General features: G+C 33.6%; 1 protein-coding gene across 7 annotated transcripts in view; it reads right to left on the bottom strand.

The window, feature by feature from the left end:
* Nucleotides 1–20,619, bottom strand: part of IDE (insulin degrading enzyme) — a 62,704-nt gene that overhangs the window by 18,363 nt on the left and 23,722 nt on the right. For 6 of the 7 annotated variants that reach the window (XM_083844756.1, XM_083844762.1, XM_083844759.1 and 3 more), the window contains 6 exons: nt 19,791–19,871; nt 16,259–16,362; nt 10,123–10,225; nt 9,029–9,151; nt 6,790–6,872; nt 2,645–2,789 (listed from right to left, as the gene is read on the bottom strand). In XM_083844756.1, the coding sequence (XP_083700882.1) occupies nt 2,645–2,789; nt 6,790–6,872; nt 9,029–9,151; nt 10,123–10,225; nt 16,259–16,362; nt 19,791–19,871 (639 nt within the window). Of the gene's footprint in view, nt 1–1,949; nt 2,095–2,644; nt 2,790–6,789; nt 6,873–9,028; nt 9,152–10,122; nt 10,226–16,258; nt 16,363–19,790; nt 19,872–20,619 lie in introns of all 7 variants that reach the window. The other variant, XM_083844757.1, reaches the window with a different exon arrangement.

The raw sequence follows: 20,619 nt of genomic DNA, 5'->3' as shown, positions 1-20,619 counted from the left end.
AAAATCCCTCTACCCAAAGATAACTAATTGATGAATAAAATATTGCATATTTACTTGAGAGTTATGAATGCAGAGAATTAGTGTAAATTCATATTAGTGTAACTAACTTGTACTCAGAACACAGATTCTTAACATTTAAGAATAAGTATTAAGGTCATTCAGTAAACAATATGTTTGGAGTACTGAAATGGTTTTACTCTAGGTTTCACATTTTAGTAATGGAACTAGAGTCACAGTCTTCTTAAATATTACCTCCAATTTATGTTTAACTGTTTCATATTTATCTTGTTACATAGAAATGTATTTTATGTAAGTGTAAGTAAGCGGTAGTATGAGAAAAGAGGTACTGCCAACTACTACACAATTTATAATAAAGGATGGTGCTGCACTGAAACACCCGGCTAGTTAGTCTACAATCTTAGAGATACCAATCTGATCATGCAGATTTTATGGAACGCATACATAAAGTAAGCTAGATCATTAAAACACAAAACAAGCAATAAAACAACAATACATATGCTACATGATTGCATCATAGGTATAGAAAGTTTTGCCCAATGAAAAAAGGAATCCAAAGGCCTTTCGGGGGGGAAAAAAAAAAAATCTTCAAAACTTGGTATGTAGGTGAAACAATAGGATTAGTGCAGTTTCTTTATCAGGATAAAACTAAATTTTAGGGCACAAAACAATATGCAGGTCAATTTCTGCTTTCCATTAGGAAGAAGTTTTTTCTTCTACAGTTACTGAAACATATCTAAACAATGAATTTAAAGAAAGAGATATAATAAATGGATTTATCGCAAAGGTTAACATCCTAGATTAGCAGAAGAATCCAGTTTTATAAACATGTGGGTGAGTGTTCCTAGTATAGCTACTATCCTTGCTTAAAGTATCAACACTATACAGTTACACATATTAAATATAAAAAAACTCTACAATGTAGAAAAGAGTATTAGAATTTCCTAGCTATCAAAACAGAGTAAACTGATTTTATGTGAAAATATAATCTTTACAATAGAGGAATATGAAGTTCCTAGAAGAAACAGCTAATATTTAAAATAACCCTAAAATTCTAAACTGTGACTAGAAATGAAGAAAAATTACTCCCACCCCACCCCTCTAACCATCGAAACTTCAGCAAGCTTTGAGACTGAGAACAGATAACCAAGTTGTCAGTTAGTTAAGTGAATGCTACCAGGAAATGAGATACTAGATTTGTATTGGATAAAAAAGAAATTCCAAGGATAAAGAGACAACACTATTTCATACATAAAATACAAGGGCAATATACAGTATGTTCTCTTAGTAAGATGACTTCGAAAATAACACAGGAAATTTCAAAATAAGTTGTTATATAGTGAAGTTCTGTTAAAAGCTTTTGTTGACCATCAAGAGATTATTAAAACCTCATACATGAAGGTAAATAAAAAAATAATCATTCATCATATCATCAGTATTTCTCAGTGAAATATTGCCACCACTTTAAAATGCATGATAAAACACACAATAAAAACACACACTAAGGAAAAGACATAAATATCCAGCAATGCCTTCTAATGAGCACATGCACAATCCATTTCCATAGCTTACTACAGTAGAATTAGAGGATTATGACAGAATCTGTAAAGCTAAAGCTCATTCAACAGAAACTTTAATCTTTTCATATAGAAACTAGCAATAGTACTTTCAAGATTACCATGCAAGCAAGTAAAAATGTGAACTAGAATGCAACAGCTGCACTGCACACGTGTTCACAAGACACTGCAATCTCAAAGAGGTCATTCAGTACTAATTAAAGTGCACTACTTTGCTTTGTCTTTAGTTCATGATATATATGCAAGGGAAGAAACATTAACCATCTCATTTAGAAATGCAGAATTCAAATGTTTTCTCCAAGCTCAACAATTCCCAAGCTGTTTAATTTCCTCCTGTGTTTTTTTCTTACTTACAAGTATTGCATTCATTCCTGATGCAATGCCATAGACCAAACCTGAGAGGCGTGCTGCATATGTATACTCTTTTAAATCATCCTTCAATAACCTGATAAACAGGTATGTCATGTTGCAATGGAGAGGATCAGCATAAATGTAGCGACTAACAAAAAGAAAAACAAAAGAAATGCTTTGATACCTCAAGCAGTGACAAAGTAATGGATGAAGAAACATGACTGAAGAGTATGTATATGCAGCCTCATGATCAGTAGTCCTTGAATAGGAAAGCTGAAACGTATTGTTTACTTAATAGCATAAAAAAGGGTCTTCTACCCCATCAGTCAGAAAGTTTTTAGTAGGTATCTGACAAACTGAAATAAAACTGTAAGCTTGGATTAGGTTGCTTTTTTCTTTCTTTTAAATGAAGGAATAAATCTTATAACTAATTCATTTCATGAATGACATAAAAAGAAAGAAGAAAATTTGCTTAATATGAATGGAAAGATTGTTGAAGACTTTGAACAAAATTCAACTTAAAATTCAAATCAAAGAAAGGATGGTTAATAATCAAGATCAAAAGGAGTAACAGCCTTAGACCCACAATGGAAAAAGCTGTTTTGTAAATAAAAGTCCTTCCATCAAATCAATATAAAAATGTTGATGAGTGGAAGTAGTTTTAAGGCTCTAAGCTCTTCCTTGATTTGGGTACTTACATACATCCCATAGATGGTATTTTGGAGATCATAGTTCAAGCCAGCTAGTTCTGCTGCATATGCATACTCGTTGAGGGAGTCTTTGAGTAGTTCAAGGTACAAATAGGCCATGTTACAATGCAAGGGATCCACGTAAGCAAATGGGCTGGAAGAAAGTGTTGAAAGTAAAATATGCAGTTTAAAATTATTTCTCAGTTTCTTTTGGCCTTTTAAGTTTGATCTGAAGGAAGCAATCTTTACGGCAAATATGCTGACGGATCCCGTTATGAAGGTCTTGAAGCCAAATATGAACATACTTGAAAAAAATTATTTAGCTTGCTTATGGTTTGAGTGATGCTAAATACACTGAAGATTCTGAGATAATCCTTTACTTGTGCTGATAAATCAAGACACGTTGTATTTATTTTGCTGCATAAGTCACAACTCACCAAGGATAAAATAAATGAAATACATCCTCGATAAACATCATTATTTAACAGACTAAAATGACAACCCATGTATTGAACAGTAATTTGATTAATAATTCTATGAGAAAACAAAGTAGTTATTATACAAACGAAGACATTAGGAATTTGTGGTATGAAAAACATGCGGTACCTCCCCATTTCAGCTCAGGAAAGAGGTTTTGCATACTCACTTTCATATCACAGTAATTCTTTCCAATATCTTTTTAATGGAAACAACCATAAAAGCTCTACTTTTGTACTATTAGCATCTGATCGCATACGCTACTGCCACAAATTTCTCAAAGAAATGCGACTCGAAGACTCAAGCCATGTTTCAACAGTACTGATATTTGTTAAATAGCTCTGTAGTTTAACAATTTGCAAATTCAAGACAAGTTATTTGTCAAAAGTTATTTCTAAAGCTTTTTAAATACATATAAATTTATTATCAATTTCACAGGAATAATGTGCAGTATCTAAGACAAATTGCTGTCAGGATTGGGCTTGCAATTCAAAAATATGCCATTTTCATTTATTTTCCCTAAGCAGCCACCAATCGTCAAATTCAGAGACATGCTATTAGATATGTTTAGGCTCATACAGTGTGGTATTGGATGATGTACACCAGTATTAATGAAGTAAAATGAAGACAGATCATATCACCAACACACACGCCAACAACTTTTGTATACATTGAAAAGGTATTTTTAAGATGGTTCCTAATAACTTTAGGAATTTGGCTTTGACTTCTTCATTTTAGATTAAGGGATTAAGGAAAAAGAGCACAGGTTTTACAAAACCTGAGATTACAAAAAAAACTATTAGGGAATACATTTGTGCCTTCTAGACTGAAATCACAGCCTAGGATATGCTGTTTTACTACTGCTCTGCTAACCATTCTGGGCTTGGGCTTGTATAACTTAAGCAAACAGGTCAGTAGGAAAACAGGACTCAGCATTTCCCTCTACAGTAAGAATTTTCGATAATGAGCAATTTTTCTAAGCCCAGTGATGCAAGTCCAGTTAATACTGAACTTTTTAAATTAAAACTGAATTAAAAGCAAGGTGTAGGTCAATCCTTTGTTATCTTATATCTTCCTCCAAACTCATTATATTCTTTCCCATTAGCTGGCAAAGGCCAACAGGGAATTTCAAAACTAATGAAGACTACTAAATCATTAGTCATTGAGTGAAAAATAGCAAAAAAATGATTAAAATAACCATGTTCTGGGAGTCGTTTTCTATTACTGACAACTTGGTAAGTAAATGCTTATTTCTAGTCTACTTTTTTATTCTTTTTACTAGACTTGAGGAAGCAAAACAACTCCATTGCTGATTATGTATTGAAACAATCTTAGTCTGGTCTTTTTCTCATTTCAAACAATCTGCAAGTGACATAGCTGGAATCAACACTGAAGTGTTGATAGTGGGTTACCTTAACAGCTAGTGTTTTTAATCAAAGGCTCTCAAATTGCTAGAAATAGTTCTTAAACTGGAAGGTAACACAGATCCTTATATAGGTTAAATATAATTAGCACTGTATTTTAACATCAATCTCTGAAACTTGAGAAACAATATGAAGAGTTTATAATTACCTTTAGAGAGTTTTCAAAGCAATAGCACATTACATTGGCGTTTTGCATCCTTTTAGAAAAGGATACTTGTTAAGTTCTCAAGTCATAATTCATATAAAAGTAAAAGCTCTTAACCATCCAGCTTTAAAGGACATTGAAGTTCTGTGTCAGAGATTTTTACTGTGATGTGTCTTTAATACCAGCCTTGCATCATGCCACTTACCCTAGGGTAAGTGAATCTTAAGATTTTCAGTTTTGGAAAACAGTGACTTCAAGAGATTCACATAGTCAGACTGTTCCTGTTGGATTTATATGTTTGAGGGAGAAACCACCCTCAGCAACTTCATATTAATTCACCTACACAGTAGTTGCTGCTAGAACATCTGGGTCAGGAATTCTTCCAGTGATCTGTGACGATTAAGGCTGGAGGTAGTAAAAATCTTCCTATTTTTTTCCTATCCTGTTGAAGCAGTCTATTGTGTGAACTGACTCTTGCGACTGTCAGTTGCAAGAACTGTCAGTCTGATCTAGAATGAGCCGAAAACTTTTTATGAAAACCAAGTTATTATGATGGCATTATTTACCAATTCACTTGGCCATAAGAGCCATGGTTGTTTTAATCCTGTCTCACTAATAAAATACTACACGTCACCCTTTCTTCTAATGACCACCTGCATGGCCAGTCTCAGACCAAAATTCACTAAGAACCCTTTTAAAGCATCAAAACCAGACAAACCCGCTTATCACTTCCTTTGGAAGTGATGTAGCCAATAGTGTCAAAATATCTTCACATCCATTCATACAAAATATCCTTTTTTTTTTTTTTAGTTATTTAAAACCAAAACCAAGTAGAACAACCTTCACCCACAACCCTACAAAGAAAGCCATCTTTCCACCTGTACTCATCCCTAGGAGGAATGAGGCAGTTCATTGAGACTGGCCACACAGAGTCCAGTGGTAATCCATCAGGTGGGAACAAAGGCTGCAAAGTTTTGCATTTGTTGTCCTCTGAGTAATAGACAAGCAGAAACCATTTTGATCTTCCATTCACTGACAAAGTTAAAACAGTTGTAACGTTTGTCCTATAGCCACAAAATGAAAGAGGAAATGCCTTCACAACCTATTTTCCCCAACTAGTGGCCAACAGTAGTTCTGACACACTCAGAAAAAACCCTCCATATAAAACTCTGCCAAGGTCACCTAGAAAAAAAGTTTAGTGCTTACGCAGAACAAGGACTCAACAGCCCATCTATGAGCAACTATCAGAGCCTATCTAACAGCAATATCGCTAAAATATTTTATTAGGCCAAAGGAGGCGAGATCCCAAAATTATTTGCACCTTCTGAAATGCAGCACAGAAATAATGGTACTCTGAAGAGAGCAGTAACTTTTTTTTAAAAATGCAATTCTCAAGTTACAAATTATTACTCCAAAGGAAGGATCTGGACACTAAGAAGGTACATCATTTTCATGTTAATTTTTAAAAAGTAAATAAAAAAATAATCCTATGATTAAAATAATGCAAGACCAGAATTAATGTAACAGCACTCCGTCATGCATCCTGAGGTAAGAATCACACATTCATTGACAGATAATGCAGGGGGTGCTCATCTAAAAAAAATTAGTTACTGGTGTCAAATAAAAACCTACAATTTTAAACAGTTAGAATTGTATACTGGCAAGCATTATGCAAATTAAACAGAATTTGAATGAAAAAGAATATCAGAATAGTATCTTATAAATAAAGATAATTTCAAAACAGTTGTCATTTAGTTCTTAAATGAAAAAATACACTCCCATTTTAAAAAAGCTGTACTGCAATTTGCAGTAGATTTTATTAGCAGACATGTACTAGATATAGAAAATAAAAGAAAATTCATTTTAAAAAACATTTTAGATAAACTTTTCCTGTTAATATATAGATGGAGTACCTCCAACTGCTTGCTACTCATCTACTGCATAATTTATATGAGTCTTCCTGCTATCGCATTCTTACTGTATATTCCACCAAGGACAACTGTTTTAAAGCTGCAATACATGCAAGGTTTTTGTCACAGAAACACAGATTCCCAACAAACAAGAAACTTTCAGAGAACAATCTCTGTTGTATATTTAACATACCATACCTGAAAAACTCAAAGTTGAGACAAGCTTTTGGCAAAAAAAATTTGTCATCTTGCTTGAACCACAGTTTGCTCATAGCAGTGTCCTGTGTCAAGAAAAGAGGTTAAGACATCTTTTAATTGTGATATATTAAACTATTAAGAAATATATTAATCACTTCAAATCTTAGTTTAAGTGTTGTCCCCTTAAATTCACATTCTTGCTATATAAATTTATATATAAATCCATTGATTCTTATTGAGACTCTCTTCTTACCATACAGCATCTTAACATACAGTTAAATGGCTGCAAACTTGTGAATGAGCTTATGATCATAACAGGAACAACTCCTCTACAGTAGGAATGGTCAAAGACAACTAATAAAGTTAGCTTCACAGAATTCCCTGCTAATGTGGACATTGAAAGATGTGTTGTTATAGGGATAGCACTGAGATTACAGCAGCATATAGACACATTTTAGACTAAGAGAATACTTGTGTATTTCTTGTGTATTTAGTGCTTTTGTTAAAAGAAATTCAGAGCATGTTGCTTTAAAGCAGCATTGATAATAAAAAATGCATGTTTAGAAAGAGCAGTTAAACTAGTTGGAAATTAACTAAAAGATCCATCACCAAAAGTTTAGAGTAACCTCCCAGCGTAGGAAAGGCTCTGAACAGCTTCTCTTATTCTTCTATTCTGACAACATTTTTTTCTATTAAATTGCTACTACACAGTTTAGAATACATATTACATCAGGGACAGAATGATAATGCATACAGCCTGTCCATAGCGCTTGTAAACTGACCCAGTAGCTGAAAATCTTCAGCTCTAGGACCAAATGATTACAATTATGCTCTCAGGCCTCAACCAATACCCTAACTGCCCTCCTTCATGATGTTTTTTTCCAAGAGCACAATGTGCCATTACAACAGAACTGACCTAGCGACATGATGCCAGTGAAAAAGGCCATCCCTGCTCACATTTAAGTTCCCCTCCCTTTCTCCACAATACTGTTCCAGTCTACAGTAAGCTCACTTATGCATATAAAATGACAAAATAATAATTGTGCTTTTTTTGTACAGCTCATCTCTGCCGAACTGGTTCTTGTAATGGTTTGCTATGGGGTCAGACAAATGCCAGGGCCCACAAAAGCAAAAGAGCAGACATACAGCTGGGGAGAACATACGAAAGATGTGAGCAAAATATGTAATAGCTATAATTCATCAAGTACAGAAGATTAAAAACATTTCCCCTCAGAAAATATTTTAAAGGCAAAAGGAAAAACTAACAGCAGATAAATTTCTAAAGTAATGATGCCATAAAGCAAAGCTTTTGCATAGATCAATTGCCTAGTTGCTACAGAGACACTGAAGGACCATCAAGTTTCTGTAGCAAACCAATTAGTGTTACTTGCTAGAGCTGTAGTAGTTGTCCCTGCTAAGGTTTAGTGTTTCAGTGAAGGATAAACCTAAATACATGCTCAAAGTCCTCCTCTGTTAATAAAACTGCTTCAAGTATATGCCTAAAGTGCCTTGTGCAGAATAAATACGTTCTCCTGAAGGATGTCTTTGCACTAAAGTAGACATATTAATCTAGCGTGCAAAAAAGTGTTCCTGAATTAATTTAGTATTCAATTTGAAGCACAACGTGTAATTGCAGAAGACTAATCCTATTTATACTCCAGCCAAGCCTGGAATAGAGATGAACATTATTCGAAAAGACAGCTATGTGTAACTAGTGTGAAGTAATTTTTAAGTACTCAGATACTGAGACTTGCTAAACATATTGAGATCATTAAATGATGCTTCCAGAAGACCGGAAAGTGATGTTTGTTTATTATGTGTTTACATCTTTCTATATCTCTCTCCATGCAATTGCAAGCTTTCTTCAATCATAGTTAAAAAAGGATGGCCTTGTCTACACCCTCGATTTACTGAACACTGTTCAAAAACTACAAGACAGGCAGTCACCCTTCTGCTGAATAAACCAGGTTTAATACTATTTATAGAAGTTGTTAACACACTTTCAAAATGGCAAAAGAGTCCAACTTGTTTGTGGATTCGTTTTCATAGGAACCCAAGTAGTTACAATCCAAAGTTTAGCATGGATGGACTTTCTATTATCTAGCAATACCTGTAAGGCCTGTATCTTTTTGTTCTTATTGTTTATTACGTTCTGGAATATTGTAAATTCTGTATTTTAAAAACACGCTGCTAACTTCCCAGAAAGTTAAATAGCAAACAGAACAGATAGATACCTTACCTTGACAAGGGCAGGGTACTGTGTCGCATCTTTTTCCAATGGCAAAATCTCAAAGTTAGTAGGAATGAACTCATTCTTCATTGGAAGCTTGAATTTCCCATTCAGGTCAGCATTTTGCCATTTCTAGATAAATAGGAAAAACAATGATGCAAAGTAAAATTTCTATTTAATATGTATTACTATATATACTCATTGTCTTTCTACTGTAATAGAAGATTCAATATGTTCCACTATCTTATGTGTAAATAGTGGTAAAGTAACAGGAAAAGAGAGAAACATCTCAGAAACCAAACTGAAGTAGGCTATAAGGAGGACGAAGTGCTCAGAAGGAGAATGAGACAAGATAAAAAGAAAATTTTGAAAGTTTACAGTAGAGTGGAAGTGGTTCTGTACCTCATCTTTTCTGCTAATGCAAACTCTAAGTGAAGGCATTACACTAAACACATCAGCAAAAAACATAGGTATGGACAAGCTAAAGGAAGTGAGGTGATCCTGTGCAATGTCTGTCCAAAGCATGTTGGGCAGGTCCAATATAGCTTTAGGGTGTATTTAGCCATCTCTTCCTAAAAGAAGGAGTAGTGAATAACAAGATTCAACAAGGACTTGCCCACCTTCATTGCTGGTGTTTTGATTTTTAAAAACTCATTTAATGTTCTCATTTTATAAGTTGCAAAAATCAATTTCAGAAACAGTTATATATAGGAGTTATAAAAACATTCCTTTCTTAAATGTTAATGAACCATCCTATTCTTAATTGAGACTCAAAAATATATCAACTTTTTAAAATTTAAAAGTAGCTACTGCATATTATGGAACTTTTATAGAAAACCTGCATACAGTTTTTAATATAGGGAATAACATTCTCTTTATTAAAACTTTAAATAGTTTAAAGCCACTAAAACGTGTATGTTCTATGTAATAAATTTGAAATTTAAAGACCAACATAAGATTATTGGCTCTCATAATATTAAACAGACTCAATGCATATTTTTGCAAATCTATGTTTTCCCTTCCTCTAAATGTAAAATTAGGCTAGAAATTTACCACTGCCTTTCACTTGTAGATATTGGAATATATTAAATGTTTTAACATGCCTTAATAACTTCATCAGAAATTGCTTCTTGCTTGTATTGTGTTCCATACCAGTCTTCTGTTCGGTCGGTTTTTCCTTCAAAAGACTTGGACACTATTGCAACTCTGAAAACAAAGAGACAAAGCACTTTTGCATGAACATGTCTGAGAAAACAGTGTGAGAAATTATTCAGAGCACTATTTCTGTTCCATCATGATAATGCATTTATTTCCCTTGGATAATTACAGAGTACATTTAGATGGCAAGTATATGGATACTTAACAAACCACTAAGATTAACCATGAAATCAGGCTATCAGGATAATTTAATTTAACCATTTTTTCTGAAGTGTTACAACCTAGAGCTATACCTAATTGTTGTATTCAATGTCTATTTTATAAATTTTGTCCTTGTTCCAGAAAACACAGGAAGAAGTACTTGAGATCTTCTTCAGAAAGAATGAATCAACTAATAGCATTTTTCATACCACCTATATCAAAATTCAGAGAAGTGAAAATACTGACTATAGAAATGTTATTCCAGACCTAGGGTTTTAGATTACATTATTGCAATCGCACTTTTCCCGTTCATAACCTGATTCATGTTTCTTCATTTTGTATCATTCCCATTTCAGATTTACACCTTTTTGTTTATTTATTCATTTTTGAGGATAAGAAAAGCAGGAGCATTAATATATTCTATAATCAATACTAGAGAATTGCACTCAGTTAGAAACCCAGAGAATCCACCCAAGAGGAGAAATCCAGAATAAAGAAAACTACAGACTAATAGGTATTTATTCAGTAGTCTTCATAACAGGTATCAAGAAAATACCTTGAATTTTTTTTAACAGTCAACAACATGAAATAGTATTCAATAGAAATAAGGAGCCAACTTTAAAAGTAAATGTAAAAAAGTAAAAAAAGTAAAACAAACAAAGAATTTATAAGAATTCTGAAATTGTTCAAAAAGGTAGCAGAATTATCTCTTACATACATTTAATGATCGCTAGATGCTGGATAGAACAGAAACAAACTTTGTCAAATCTTGTGCAGATGGGTAAAATGCACATAAAGCAACAAAACAACGCAAGTGTTCTTTTATAGCACAATATCTTCAGGCTAAGAATATTCTGTTGTATAGTTGTAATGTGTACAACAAATAGGGGCAGGAATCAAAACAGGCATATGGACGTGCCTCAAAATATAGAATTTTACTTTACAAATACACTACTGGAGAATACCCTTAGGGTGAATTTTGCAATATACTGAAAAGATTAAATACACAGAATATTAATATTGTGAATGTCTATCTCCTCATCCCTCCTTTTTCATCTAATGTATACGTGTAAATAACTAAATGATCCAAGAACATTGAAGAAAACAGGATTCTGCTGTATTAAGTTCAAGATTCCCCTATTACCAGAATTTTCAAATTACTGTAATTTAACCTCAGCCTTGCATTTCAAACAGCAGGACAACAGTGGGTTAAAAGGTCACGACAAATAGCTAGCAGTAGATGCATTTAAATGAGAAATATATCTAAGAGCCACATGGAATTGTAAAGACATTCTCTAGCAATAAATTCAAAAATGGAAGCAGAACTTGTACGAGAGTCTAATTTTGAGACAATATTTTAAATCAGACACACTGAACAGGGTAATCAAACCTCATGTTTCAGGAATGCAGATGATTTCCTCTGAGTAATCACATGATTAGCATGAGCATGTACACACATACAAATACACAATAGCCCATGCCTCTCTGCAAAAGTTACGAAATGTCTAAACCAGAATGAGAATGTTCATCTCTGAGAGATATTTCATCTGTCATTGTAAATGGCAATAGAAACCGTTAACATTTTTATTGTGACTTCGTATAAAATAGTTTCATGTCTGTTTGCATGTTGCATCTATTGTATTGTTTGTTGTTTGTTTTTTACACAAAAGAAACAATATAATACTAAATAAATACCCAGCAAAGAGCTAAGCACTTCAGTCCTAGAGAACATTTGTTCTTGCAAAACAGCAGACACTAGCTCAGTCAATAAGGTGAAATCTATTACAGAGATTGTTGTTTTCATAAAAATGAGCCATAGGAATAATCTATGTTTTGCATTTTAACTCGGACAGCTGGTGAGCAAAAGCTCTACCGTGTACAGACGAAGTTGCTAAGAGACTGTAAAAAAACAAATTCTATTAGAATTTCAGAGCAACCTACCAGGTCTTTCTTCCCATCCTAAAACACAAACAACAAAAAAGATAATCTCTTAAACTAAGAGATTATCCTGATAGAATTCCAATAATCATGTGGACTGAGCAGCAAGACAAAGGTGTGCCGTAACACACAAATGTTTTATTCTGCTGCTTGAGAATCGGTACCCTGGAGAAGGGAACGTAATGACAATATGGGCACCCATACATTTCCTGTAGGAACACAGAAGAATTAAAGAGTTAAGAATTATTCTATTCGCTCAACATACAGAAAATTGAATTGTGGAAATTAGCTTTGTAACAAGTTCTGTTTCATGGGATCCTCCTGCCTTTCCTATACCCCCAGTCACCACTGGAGTAGTTAGTTACATTTTGAGCTCTCTCAAACAAATGCCTACAACCATATGAAACAAACCAAAAGGTATTTCATCTGCCTGCAACTCACAACCAAAACCAAGCACCTACAGCAATGAACAGCAGGACAAAATAGGGAAAGGGAAAAAGCAGTACCACACGTAACACAGTGCTATGCAGTTATTTAAACACGTCATGATGCATCTTTAAAGCTCTCAATTATTCCTTTTCACTCCTGTGCTGTACTCTTCGGAACTATGAGCATCCACATGGTTTAAGACAGCATTGAAATGCACTGGAAATGCAAAATAGGCATTATGGCCTTCCTATAACACACTTAAACTAAACAAGCAAAGTAGAATTCTGAGCCATTCATGAAAAAAAAAAATTATATATAAATGCAATTTACTTCTATATGTACATTCTTGTACATACAAATGGGTGTAGTTCTCAGTTACTCAGTTATGTTCAACATTCCTACAAAAAGCAATGGCTTGTGATGGGAAATACATGAACAAATTGTGATTTTCAAAATGTTTCAACAAATACAATGCAAGAAAAAAAATGTAAACATACTACATCTGTAACATGTTTATCATCAGGGATGAGCATCAACGACTACACTAAATAACTGTTTGTTCACTATCTGTGAAATTCAGGCCCTTAGAAATTTTCCATCTAGGATTCTACTAATGCGGCACTTCAGATATAGAAAAGAAAGGAAAAGGATCCATTTAAGATCCAGTAAAAAACATTCTTTAGTTGCTTAATCTAATGAGTCACTAACTTCTTAAATTTTAATAAGAGCATTTATACTGCAGATGATGAGGAAAAAGATGTATTGGAAATAACAGGAAAATTATATTTTTCAGCTAAAATTGCGACAAATGCCTTATCTTCACAGATGGCTGGCAAAACCCAATGCAGTTTGAACAAGTAAAAATGATGCTTATATCTTAAAGAGGTTTCTCTCTTGGGGAAATTAAGCTAATAAATGCAACAAATAGCGTGCGGGGGCAGGAGGAGAATATAAAAATTTCCTGTTATGGCTCAATCAAATAGAAGAGCATATGGATACTTGCTACCATCTGTGAGTATGGATATTTTTCCATACTTTTTAAAAACACAATTTGTTAAGAAAATAACATGGTCAAAAAGTTAAGCTTTTTTTTTTTTCTTTAAAGACGCTTAACAGTAGTCTCAACTGTGAATACAGCTACCCCAATATAAATATGCCAGAAAAGCTCTTGGTGCAGGTGAATTCCAATAAGATTAGGAAAAGCAAATAACAAATAAGTCTATTATAAAAAGCAGTATGTCAAGTCAAGAAAAGCTAAACCACTGCAAGACAAAATTTATGCAAGGTGGAGGAAAAAAAAATTTACTCATGAACAATTCTAAAACCCGTCAGAAGTTCAAATTTGTGTGCAATTTCTGGATAAGCTTTAAGAGCAGTATTTATGTATTCTCCCTGTTAATTACTAAAATACATCTTTATATTACAAGTAAGCTTTTGTATCTCATTTTCAAGAGCTTAGGCAGTAAACATGAAAACAGGAAAATTTTCTTTAAAGTTTTTCTCATTCCAAATACGATGTCTCCAAGTATTCCAGCTTCAGTTCAGTATCCCACACACATTACACATAGATGCACACCCACATACAAAGACACAGGCCCTTCTTTAAAGGGCATTAATTACTATGGCAACTACTGTCACTGACATAGACAGCTCCAGTCATTTTATCGTTACCGATAAACGCCTTGAAACAGCAGAACTCCATGACATTTGCAAATACAGATCATAATCCAATTTTATCCTACTTTATCCAATAATTATTTGAAATACACCGGTTTTTTTGAAAATAAAGTAAAACGCAGCGTAAACTAAATGAACGCACGAAAGAAATTTTGTCATACAAACAAATACAGTGAAGATTCATGCCCAAAATTTTAAGTTATTCACACTGATCACAGAAGGTTGAAATATATATGCTCTAAAAATATGTGAATGCTTGCTCATTGTCCTTCTGTATACAACACTGTCCAAAAAGTGTATACAGAATATATTCAGAAAGAGAGCAAAAAAATCAGTATCTTGGTAACATATACCTGGCTTCTAAAACACTCCGACAAACAGATGTTCAAATACACTAAGACTGATATACAGAATCATAATCAACACCTTGTTTCTGTTTCCATACATTTTAGTATCTCTACACAACTTAAATTTAATATTGCAATTTGTTACAACATACACAAAAGCTGTATTAGAACTGCTAAACTGCAAAAAAGAAAATTCAGGCTCTGAAGTGCTAGTTTAATTGTTGACCATGCAACCTTAATTTTCTCTCTCCCTTTCTAGTAATTAGATTGTATTAAATCATAAACATATACACACAAATTTAAATATTACACAACAAACAACTGAGCAACAGTTATTTGATATTGTCTTTTTTTCTCCTCAATGCATGAGCTGAATTCTCTTTCCAATAGTCACCTCCTTTTCTAAATGAGCAGAATTACTAAAATGTCATTTCCACAGCACTCAGTGTTACAGTGACTAATTTCATATTTTAAAATATCCCAGAAGACATTATTTTCATAGAAAGCAAGCTGAGGCATAAAGAAACCCACATAAAGTACACATAAATTTTATATGCTTATTTTAAAACTTTTTTTTTTTTTTTTTTTGTAATTCTTTGCATTGTATGGCACTTCATAAATTCATTACACACCTTCCAACTACATGGTAGGTCAGGCAAAGTAATACATAGTACTGGCCTCTTATGTAATTCCAGAACATTTCTATTCTTTAGGAACTTAAAGAGAAGTTGTATGGGGAAAAATGTGAAAATAAATAAATAAATATACATCTGCAGAAAGTAGGGGAAAAATAGCAAGACTTGGTAAACTAAGTATACCAGGACATTGTGGATGCCTGATCCCTGGAAGTGTTCAAGGCCAGGCTGGATGGAGCTTTGAGCAACCAAATCTAGTTGAAGGTATCCCTGCCCACGGCAGGGCGGTAGAACTAGATGATTTTTAGGGTCCCTTCCAACCAAAACCATTCTATGATTCTATGATTTTAGCAGCTACAGATGCAGCTATTTCTATCCACTTAAGCTGATTTTTTGTTATTATTTTTTTAAGTGGGTCTGCTAATTTGCATTAAGTCTGGTAGCTTTTCATTGGGAACATATAGACAGCAGATAAAAACTTTCCTCTTAATTTCCAGACCTAGCTCGAAATTATGAGTATCATAGCATTCCATTAAAAATGCCACAAGAATTTATGTTGAGCTGTTGCAGTTGAGCTATTTGAGTACTCATTTTCCTAAAAACAATTTCAGTCTGAGGAAGACATCCCACACAGGAAAGATTGAGAGGGTATTTCTGTCTAAACAGGAAAACTTGCATACACTTCTTTTCAATGGGGAGCAGAAAGAAATCTCGTTAATGCAGAACTACTCTCTCTTTTACAGTGGCATTTACTTTGGAGCTACAAGAACCACCTAAGAATTTGTGTTTCCATTAGTTCATCTGCTTTCTTATAATATTTGGGTTAAAATACAAGTTACTGTAATTCAACTTACCGAATGTTTTCTGGTCTCAATTTATCCAGTACCATCTCTATTAAATCAGGCCTGAATTCTTCAAGCAAATACTCAGCAGCCAATACTTCTTCTATAGGATAATACTAAAAGACAAAGCCCAGACACATGTAGATGAATTAAACAAAAACTAAGCATGAAAAAAATGGTTTTGCAAAAGAAATGAAAGTGGAGATTTCTGGTCACTAAATCTGTACCAACTTCATACTTTCAGATTAGAAGTGCATAGATCGCTTTAAGTCTCTCAAAACTGAACAAGACAGAGTAGCACTCTAATTATGCAGATAATATTGTTTCCTATACCAGGTACGTTTATATACTGCACATTACTATACTTTTCTTTTGAAATATTGCATGCTTCAATATAAAAAGTCACCAATCTTTAAATACTGTTCTGAACTAAAGTAAAAATAACATGGCAAATGCTGACCCCTGCAGGATTTCTTTGAAGGCAGAATACCAAGTAATCATTAGAGTGCATTTGGGAAAATCAAAACATAACAAAACAAGTGAAAAAGTTTTTTTTAGGATTCCCTAATAATTCGTTTTTTTAAACACTAATTTAATGTAAAGTGTCTTTCAATTATCTAAAAGCATAACGCCAATTTACACAATTTTTATTCTAACATTTTTTGTTTAGGCTTAAAGTGAAAGTCTCTAAGATTTTCTACCAAATCTTCTGTGCACAAACAGCATGTTTTGGGAAGAAGCAGCAGACAGATGTGCTAGGATTCAACATAGGAAAGACAGTTCTTTGAGGGATTTCACAAAATTGATTCAACTACACATTTTTGCTGCTATTACCAACAACAAGAACTTCTAATAACAAGTACACCGATAATAAGAACTTACTGGACGAAGTATCAGTGGAGCCTAGGCAATCAACTTCTTGCCTCCCAAAAGAGATGCTTCCGCTGCCTTACTTTGGAGGCAGCTCTGACCTTCCCTACAGTTTTACCTTGAAATGACTTATAGCTTTCCCTTATTTTTTGTGCACTTTCACTAGTAAGGGACCCAAACCATATATTTCATCAAACTGTAAGACAACAGAAGTTAAGTCCCATTTCTAGAAATGCAGACAATTTTTTTTTAAATATCGAATCAGATTTCATTTCAAATGCATAGAATATACTGCCTTTTTTTTTATCTAGTTATGTACATTTGACTATAGAGTAGCTGAATTATTTACATGCCTAAGTGTCAGTGAGCAAGTTACTATACAACTGAAAAAAATTAATATATAATGAAACTCTGAGACAAGGTACATAAGAAAAAAAAAACTTTCACTCCTCTGAAAGTGATTAGTGGGGAAGACAGGAAAACTTTCAAAACCTTCTACAGTAAAAAAATATGAGGTAGCCTAAACAAGAGGCACCAAGCATCACTAGCATTTTTACCATACAGCTAGACAGCTTTTTTGACCGGAATTATCTTAAGAGGGCTTTCTGAATTATATACATTATACATGAAACTACAGTGGAACGACTTCCAGAACACAGAGTAACTGATACTATGCATTTTGGAAAAGAGAAGGAGTGAGGTGAGGAAAGAGGAGTGACAGAAAAAAAACACAAGTACAATAAACCAAACCTGTGTCACAAAGCATTCAAATGTTAATGCTGTCAAATATATCAGAGAAGAACAAGATTGGAAAGGTCTTGTACAAATCATTTGTGGTAGACAAAAGAATGCTCATTTAACTGAATTCTGCATAAAAGACCACACAATTTCAAGTGGAGATTTAAAGAAACCTACCTACTTCTAATCTGAAATGACCAAGGTAATACAGATTTAGTGACCAGAAGTCTATGGCATTATTACCTATACAAAATACAAGCCATACTCTGCTCACCAACTGGAATTAAGCATAACAAAATTTACCACTTTTTTCACGTTGTTTTTGTTTTGCTTGAGCAGGGGATTGAACAAGACTGACCCCCCAGAGGTCCTTTCTAACTTCAACCATTCTGTGATTACTTTTTTGAAAATCTGTTTTATTTTAGTTACACTATGGTATGACCTAAATTTATCTACATACAACAATCAAATTAAAATGAAAGTTTAAAAATGATACAATTAAGAAAACAGAACAAAACAAAAAGGGCATAGCAAACTAGGGAACAAGTGTCTGGAAAACATCAAGCCTACACATGACAAATAACAAATGTAATTTGACAGCGAGACTTTAGTGGTGACTCCTTACACCAGCACAAACGTGCTTTACATTGGAATTTCTGTTGAATAGAAGGTTTTGGGTTTTTTTTAATCCTTTTGACAAATATGTAACAGCTTATGACATTACATTTGCTTGTGCTAATTTACACATAGGTTCTCCTCCAATTATTAAAAACATTCTGTACTCATAAGCATAAGAAATCATCAAACAATAGTTCCAGCTTGAAGATGCTTCAGAGCATAAACTTAGTATGACTCAGATGAAAGCAAAGAGAACCAGAACAGTTATTTTTCTATTCGTGTTTAAGCAACTAATGGCAGAATTAAAATTACCATTTATACTGCAAAGAGCATCAAAGGAAAAACACTGTCCTGAATTGATACCCTGTTGACAACTTCCTGATATGATTTTTGGAGCCAGTAATTATAATCAGGACTGATCCAACAAATACAGACTACTGAAAGACTGCTTTAGAAGACAGACAGTACAGTTCTCAAAGAAATTTTATGCATTTGATAGAGCAAAAACAAGAAATAGCAACCAAAACAGGAGCTCCATTAAATACTCATTTAAATATTGTCAGTTGTCTAATGCTTTTAGTAAACAGAAAAGACAATTCTGAAATAAAAGACTTATTTTAGACTTTACAAATCAAAGTTGTAGGAGCATGTATAGGAATTCCTGCAAAGAAACAAGCAAAAAAAATCTAACAAAACAATTAGCTGTGCAATAGGGAGTGCCTGAAATTTACAGATGTTGCACGAGTGCCACTAAACAAAAAGAGAACAGACAAAATCTTCCTTCAGTGCAAAATGAGGGAACTGGATTTTTTAAGAAGACCACGTATAAGCTACATGATGATACTTTCACTACCAACATGTAATCCACATTAGAAGATTCAACCATTTCTGATCTGCTATCTTACTGCAGTAAGCAGAAATGTTAGCGTTTCAATATCCTTAATTAGTGAAGCATTTAGTAACATAGTACTTGGATTTATGATAGAATGTTATTTCAGTAGAAAACATTTAGCTTTCAGCTGGGCACAGTATTACATGGTACATGTGTATTAAGAAATACTGAAACAAATCAAATAGCCAACTCCAGTTACTATAAAATCAGTTCTATCAAGTGTAGAATTAAAAAACAGCAGCATGAAGGAAATGCAACTTACCGACCACCAATAGTAAGAGCTATGCAACATGATAATAATTTCCTAAGTTCAAGAAGTGCAAAGGAACTGTGCAAATACCCATATTTATTCAGTGTATGGTTAAACATACTGCTAAATGATTAACATATTATCCAAAACACAAAATAAAAGAAAATATCACTTACATGCAACATTCCTCCAAGCTTTGATGTATAACCTCGTGGTCGTTCTTTATCTTTAAATCTGAATGCCACAGCATTTAGATCCTAGGAAACAATTCAAGAAGGGTTGAAAAGCATATATCAAAAACTGTTTTAAGAATAATTAATGGCTAGTTTTGTTATATCCATTTTATAGTAGCGTTCAATCTGAGACAAATACCTAACACAAGAGGTTTCAGTAATATTCAAGTTGCACGAAACTCATGAGCAACATGTGACCGTCTCACAACACGAAGTGTTATTATTAACACCTTATTACCAAAAAGCTCTGTGCTGAACAAAAATTAATGTCTTGTAAGTCACATTCATCATAAGAGATCTGTCCCATAACTCACATCCATGTCAAAAGAAGGGCAACGAAGCTAGTGAAGGGTCTAGAAAACAAGTCTTTTGAGGAGTGGCTAAGGGAGCTGGAGTTGTTGGAGGCCTTTTCTGACCTGAATGATTCTATTATTCCACGTATTTGAATTTCCTGATAATTTGAAAACACCTCAACTTTAATAAAAACAGTAATGTTCCAGTGTCAAATCCTTATCGACAGGGTAAGAAACTTCTTCCTGTACCTCCATAATGCTGTAACACAATGTCAACTCATGGCTCTGTAAGAGCATTTCACATTTACATTAAGACATATTCTCAAGGTACTCGTTATTTGAATCACATCACAGAAAACACACCTTTAAAGTTAAGAAACTCAGTTACCATACAATTATTAAAGACTATGTCCAATTATTAAAGACTATGTCCACAGCCAAGGAAAACAGTCCTAGTTATAATCCAAAAATTTGTAAAA

This window comes from Anser anser (genome assembly GCF_964211835.1).
Source record: "Anser anser genome assembly, chromosome: 7".
Taxonomy (NCBI): Eukaryota; Metazoa; Chordata; class Aves; order Anseriformes; family Anatidae; genus Anser; species Anser anser.
The sequence above is the reverse complement of the archived record's forward strand: the minus strand, read 5'-3'. Positions and strand labels throughout refer to the sequence as shown.